Source organism: Scyliorhinus canicula, chromosome 9, assembly GCF_902713615.1.
Source record: "Scyliorhinus canicula chromosome 9, sScyCan1.1, whole genome shotgun sequence".
Classification (NCBI taxonomy): domain Eukaryota; kingdom Metazoa; phylum Chordata; class Chondrichthyes; order Carcharhiniformes; family Scyliorhinidae; genus Scyliorhinus; species Scyliorhinus canicula.
The window spans coordinates 96724328-96730767 of NC_052154.1; the positions used below are offsets into that span (position 1 = coordinate 96724328).

Genomic DNA, 6440 nt, shown 5'->3' on the forward strand with positions numbered 1-6440 from the left:
CGCGACCCCCCCCGCCCATCGCATCCTCGACCCCCCTCTCGCCCCGCACCCCCTCCGCCCCTCTCGACGCCCCCCCCTCCCCCCCCTTGCCCCTCGCGACCCCCCCTCGCCCCTCGCGACCCCCCTCGCCCCTCGCGCCCCCCCCCCCTCCCCCTCGCGACCCCCCTCGCCCCTCGCGACCCCCCCTCTCCCCTCGCGACCCCCCCTCGCGACCCCCCCTCCGACCCCCCCTCGCCCTCGCTCCCCCCTCCGCCCCCTCGCGACCCCCGACCCCCCCTCGCCCCTCGCGACCCCCCTCGCCCCTCGCGACCCCCCCCTCGCCCCTTGCGACCCCCCCTCGCCCCTCGCGACCCCCCTCGCCCCTCGCGACCCCCCCGCCCCCTCGCACCCCCCCTCCCCTCTCGACCCCCTCGCCCCTCGCGACCCCCCCTCGCGACCCCCCCTCGCCCCTCGCGACCCCCCATCGCCCCTCGCGACCCCCCCTCGCGACCCCCCCCCCTCGCCCCTCGCGACCCCCCCCTCGCGACCCCCCCTCGCCCCTCGCGATCGCCCCTCGCGACCCCCCCTCGCCCCTCGCGATCGCCCCTCGCGACTCCCCCTCGCCCCTCGCGATCGCCCCTCGCGATCGCCCCTCGCGACCCCCCTCGCCCCTCGCGATCGCCCCTCGCGACCCCCCTCGCGACCCCCCCTCGCCCCTCGCGATCGCCCCCTCGCGACCCCCCCTCGCCCCTCGCGATCGCCCCTCGCGACCCCCCCTCGCCCCTCGCGATCGCCCCTCGCGACCCCCCCTCGCCCCTCGCGATCGCCCCTCGCGACCCCCCCTCGCCCCTCGCGATCGCCCCTCGCGACCCCCCCTCGCCCCTCGCGATCGCCCCTCGCGACCCCCCCCTCGCCCCTCGCGACCCCCCCTCGCCCCTCGCGATCGCCCCTCGCGACCCCCCCTCGCCCCTCGCGATCGCCCCTCGCGACCCCCCCTCGCCCCTCGCGATCGCCCCTCGCGACCCCCCCCTCGCCCCTCGCGATCGCCCCTCGCGACCCCCCCTCGCCCCTCGCGATCGCCCCTCGCGACCGCCCCTCGCCCCTCGCGATCGCCCCTCGCGACCCCCCCTCGCGACCCCCCCTCGCGATCGCCCCTCGCGACCCCCCCTCGCGACCCCCCCCTCGCCCCTCGCGACCGCCCCTCGCGACCCCCCCTCGCCCCTCGCGATCGCCCCTCGCGACCCCCCCTCGCCCCTCGCGATCCCCCTCGCCCCTCGCGATCGCCCCTCGCGACCCCCCCTCGCCCCTCGCGATCGCCCCTCGCGACCCCCCGTCGCCCCTCGCGATCGCCCCTCGCGACCCCCCCCTCGCCCCTCGCGATCGCCCCTCGCGACCCCCCCCTCGCCCCTCGCGATCGCCCCTCGCGACCCCCCCTCGCCCCTCGCGGTCGCCCCTCGCGATCGCCCCTCGCGATTGCCCCTCGCGACCCCCCCTCGCCCCTCGCGATCGCCCCTCGCGACCCCCCCTCGCGACCCCCCCTCGCCCCTCGCGACCCCCCCTCGCCCCTCGCGATCGCCCCTCGCGCCCCCCCCTCGCCCCTCGCGACCGCCCCTCGCGACCCCCCCTCGCCCCTCGCGATCGCCCCTCGCGATCGCCCCTCGCGACCCCCCCTCGCCCCTCGCGATCGCCCCTCGCGACCCCCCCTCGCCCCTCGCGATCGCCCCTCGCGACCCCCCCTCGCCCCTCGCGATCGCCCCTCGCGACCCCCCCTCGCCCCTTGCGACCGCCCCTCGCGACCCCCCCTCGCCCCTCGCGATCGCCCCTCGCGACCCCCCCTCGCCCCTCGCGATCGCCCCTCGCGACCCCCCCTCGCCCCTCGCGATCGCCCCTCGCGACCCCCCCTTGCCCCTCGCGACCCCCCCTCGCCACCCCCCTCGCCCCTCGCGACCCCCCCTCGCCCCTCGCGACCCCCCCCTCGCCCCTCGCGACCCCCCCCTCGCCCCTCGCGAACCCCCCCTCGCCCCTCGTGAACCCCCCCTCGCGAGCCCCCCCTCGCCACTCGCGAACCCCCCCTCGCCACTCGCGAACCCCCCCTCGCCACTCGCGAACCCCCCCTCGCCACTCGCGAACCCCCCCCTCGCCACTCGCGACCCCCCCCTCGCCACTCGCGACTCTCCCTCGCCACTCGCGACTCGCCACTCGCGACCCCCCCCCTCGCCACCCCCCCCTCGCCACTCGCGAACCCCCCCTCGCCACTCGCGAACCCCCCCTCTCCACTCGCGAACCCCCCCCCCCCCCCCCCCTCGCCACTCGCGAACCCCCCACCCCCTCGCGAATCGCCACTCGCGAACCCCCCCTCGCCACTCGCGAACCCCCCCTCGCCACTCGCGAACCCCCCTCGCCCATTTGCCCCCTCTCCTTCCAACGTGTTGACTCTGCTTCCCGAGGTGTTGCCCACCCAGTTACTTGTCCCCTAACGTTATCCATGTATGAGCCATGGTGACAATTGTTTGTTGGAGGGTAGGGGAGTTTTGTGGTTAATTGTACAAATACCATGGTGGGGATTTTCCAGTCCGCCAGTCACGTGTTACTTGGCCGCATGCCGTTTGTTGGTGGCGGGATTTGATCTTCCCGGTGATTGTCAACGGCATTTCCCATTGGAACCACCCCACGCCGCTGCGAAACCCACTGGCTTTGCTGGGCTGCCGGCGGGAAAATTGAATCGCAACGACCGGAGAATCCCGGCCCATGTCTCCAAGCAGTGTCTGTAATTCCCTGTCATTGGTCCATGTCTGAAATGTGCATCTCTCTCTCTCTCTCTCTCTCCTTGCAGAGCTGATTCTGGGATTAGCCACTGGCTCCTGCTTTCTGTTGATGTTCATTATCCTGTGCGTGAAGCTCCAGTGTCAAGACAGAGACAAATCGCTGGGCTACCAGAAACTCGCCTCCCACAACGAAGAGAGAGAAAAAATGCTCTCATTCTGATCAGGACAAGACGGATTATGAAGCTGAAGTCCGAGGGGAGGCGCGATGTTGCTTGCTTTAAATGAGCTTTTATTTGTTTGATTAGCAGGGGTTTGAATTCTGCTCTTTGGCCATCAAGGGGTTAAAGAAAGAGTTTTGGCTTCAGAAAATGACCATTGATTAGAAAATGGGAGCTTAAACCAAGAGAGGAAAGGGGAGGAAATTGTTGATTTGTTGTGTTTGAGTGTGTAGTGGTGAAGTGAGTGCTTAAATGGGGTGGCTTAGTTCAATTATCACACAGGCCTTTTAAATCATTCCAGTAGACAAATTAGTCCGTCAACATCTGTCCCTAAAAGAACCTGGGTCTGGAGTTTGTGCTCCTATGTATCCAGAATTATAGCCAGTCTGAGCACTCCAGGCAACCACTAGTTAAATTAAAGTCCCAGGTATAGAACGACTTGCATTTAGATAGTGCCTTTTACAGCTCCAGGGCATTCAAAGCTCATTTCAGTCTATGTACTGCAAGATTCCACAAACACCACGGAGGTAAATGAGCAGATTGTTTTTTTTTTAAAGTGACGGATGTATGATGAATATTGGCCAGAGAACTGCCCTGGTTTTCTTCAAGATACTACCATGGGATTTGTTACATCTCCCACCCCTCCAACTGAGAGGGGCCGTCGATCAGGGATGGTTTAGCAGGAGCTGGTTTAGCACAGGGCTAAATCGCTGGCTTTTAAAGCAGACCAAGGCAGGCCTCTCCGAACAGGTGCTGAAATGTGGCGACCAGGGGCTTGTCACAGTACCTTCATTTGAAGCCTACTTGTGACAATAAGCTATTTTCATTTCATTTCATTTCATTTGTGGATGGGTCTGTGAGTGGTCAGTGGGACAGTCTGTAGACCGCTCGACGGGTGGGTTGGCAGGGTCTGTGAATCGGTGGGTCTCTGAGGTGGTTTGCAGATGTGATAGTTGTTGGGGGTGTTGGTGGGTTTGTCGATGGGTCAATGAGTCACATTGTTGGGAAATGGGTCAGTTTGTGGAGCAATGGTGGTCAGTTGGTGGGGCAGTTGGTCAGTGGGTTATTGGGTGAGTTGGGTAATGTGTCAGTTGATACATCTCAGAGACTGTTTTGTATTGTGTAATTTTGAATGTGTGTGTGCTGATCTCAGTCGGTCAGGGTATGTGTGTTTTGTGAGGAGCAGCACTACAATAATACACAATGTGTTCACCCTCGAGCAGTGTGGGACTATGAAACACGCTTCCTTCATTACAGCAGTTGAACTGCTGCTTTGATTGGGCACGATTAGAAATCATCAGGAAATAATTTACTTTTTTTTTAATCCATAGAATCCCTACCAGTGCAGAAGGAGGCCATTCAGCCCATTGGGTTGCACCACCGCTATCCCCATAATCCCACCTGACTGTTGGACATGAAGGAGCAATTTAGCATGGCCAATTCACCTAATCTGCACATCCTTGGACTGTGGGAGGAAACCGGAGCACCCGGAGGAAATCCGCACAGTCATCCAGGGTCTGAATTGAACCTTTGTTCCTGGTGCTGTGAGGCAGCAGTGCTACCATGCTGTCTTTCGAAGGAGAGAAATGTGAATTTATTGCAAACTCCTTTTATGTTAGTGAACCTCCACTGGCATTGCTCATCGAAGCAAATGGAATGTGCGAGTCAGTTGAGTGAGGTGACAGTGCCAACACTGCAGAAGATAGTGAAGACTGTTTATTTTGTGGTATTATCCATCACATTCAGTGTTAGATTAATATAATTTCACAGGTGGAGTTTTCATTGCTCACAAAACACATTCAATTTGTCTCCTCTTGGCTATCCCTACACAAGGCAAGCTGGGCTCGTATAGTCAGGGCAGTTTGACAGCTTTTTTATTATATGGTGGTTTTTGGGGGAGGAATGTGGAGAGTTTGCCTTAACATACTTGGCCATGGTGAAGATCTCCACCTTCCTCCTATTTGTGATGTCAATCCTTCTCACTCAAGTTCGCTGTCTCTCCTCTTGAGCATTTTCTTGTTGCAAACACCAATGCATTTATGTGGTGGTTGCGCCAGTGGATAAGTCATCAAAATGTCTCGGAGTTGAAATCCAACAATGGAAATGTGTAAAGTTGAAAGTAAATAGCTGAGATCAGTAAAAGTGATGATGAAATTATCCAATGGTTTTAAAAACTCAAATCATTCACAAATGTCCTCTAGGGAGCAAAAATTGGTGTATTGACCCTGTCTGGCCCATCTGTGCCTCCAGGTCCACAGAAAAGTGGTTGACTTTTAATTGTCCTCACATGTGGTCAAGCATGGTGCTCAGTTCAAAAAGAAGGCAGCCTGCCCCGAGGTGATTCAAATATTAACTTAGATGATTTTAAAAATCAGTAAAGCTCTTTTAACTTTACATCCCACTTCAGATACACATGGGGTATGAAATGGCAATAATTCTGGCAGCTTCTCCCAGTTCCCTGGCTGAGCTCAATCCTCTTTGCTGTGCTCAGTTGAATCTTCCATGCCCAGCAATCCATTCTCAACAAATCTCCCGGATATGATTAACACCATAATAGTCATCTTTATTGTCACAAGCAGGCTTACATTAATACTGCAATGAAGTTACTGTGAAAAGCCCCTAGTCGCCACACTCCGGCGCCTGTTCGGGTACACAGAGGGAGAATTCAGATGTCCAATTCACCTAACAGCGCGTCTCTCGGAACTTATGGGAGGAAACTGGAGCACCCGGAAGAAACTCACGCAGACCGAGGGAGAACGTGCAGATGCCACAGACAGTGACCCAATCCGGGAATCGAACCTGGGACCCTGGTGCTGTGAAGCAACAGTGCTAATCACTGTGCTACCGTGCCACCCACGATACTGTGCCACCCTTACCTTCTTGAATCCCCCTCTTTCTCAGCTCACGACTGTCCTGACAACCTGGAATTGCAGAGATTCTTGTATCTGACCCTTTTGAATAGTTTTGCTGGCTCTGGTAAAACTATTCTTCCTTACTCTGCTGGCTGTTGTTTCCTAAGGAACAGAGATTGCCAGTTCTGGGTAGAGCTCCAATTCTCTTCAGTTGTGTCTCAGCAGCCTGTGAGCTTTGGTGGAGGCTACGCGACACTACAATGCAAAACCTCACTGGCCAGTTGAGTTTCTCTCTCAACTCCCACCCCTATGGTGGCTCAAAGTCACATGGCCGCTTCTCGAAACAGGTGTTTGTGAGAAATCCGCAAAGCCGCCACTCTTTCAGAACTGTTACTTTTATTTGTGCTAAAGCGACATTTCAGAACATAATTGTCAGCATTCACGATGATACATTAAAAGGTGTTTCTGGACATCTTCTCTCAAATGGTCTTATGAACGGGAGGTTTTTAAAATTCTTTCATGGGATTTGGGTGTCACTGACAGCTAGCATTTGTTGCCATCCCTAATTGCCCTTGAACTGAGTGGCTTACCAGGCCCTTACCATTGAAGAGTCAGCCACATTACCA

General features: G+C 59.1%; 1 protein-coding gene across 2 annotated transcripts in view; it reads left to right on the forward strand.

The window, feature by feature from the left end:
• Nucleotides 1-5119, forward strand: part of LOC119971560 (prostatic acid phosphatase-like) — a 107632-nt gene extending 102513 nt beyond the window's left edge. The window contains exons 11-12 of one of the 2 annotated variants that reach the window (XM_038807252.1): nucleotides 2813-2999; nucleotides 4294-5119. In XM_038807252.1, the coding sequence (XP_038663180.1) occupies nucleotides 2813-2964 (152 nt within the window). In that variant the 3' untranslated portion in view covers nucleotides 2965-2999; nucleotides 4294-5119. Of the gene's footprint in view, nucleotides 1-2812 lie in introns of both variants that reach the window. The other variant, XM_038807250.1, reaches the window with a different exon arrangement.
• The last annotated feature ends 1321 nt before the right edge of the window (nucleotides 5120-6440 follow it).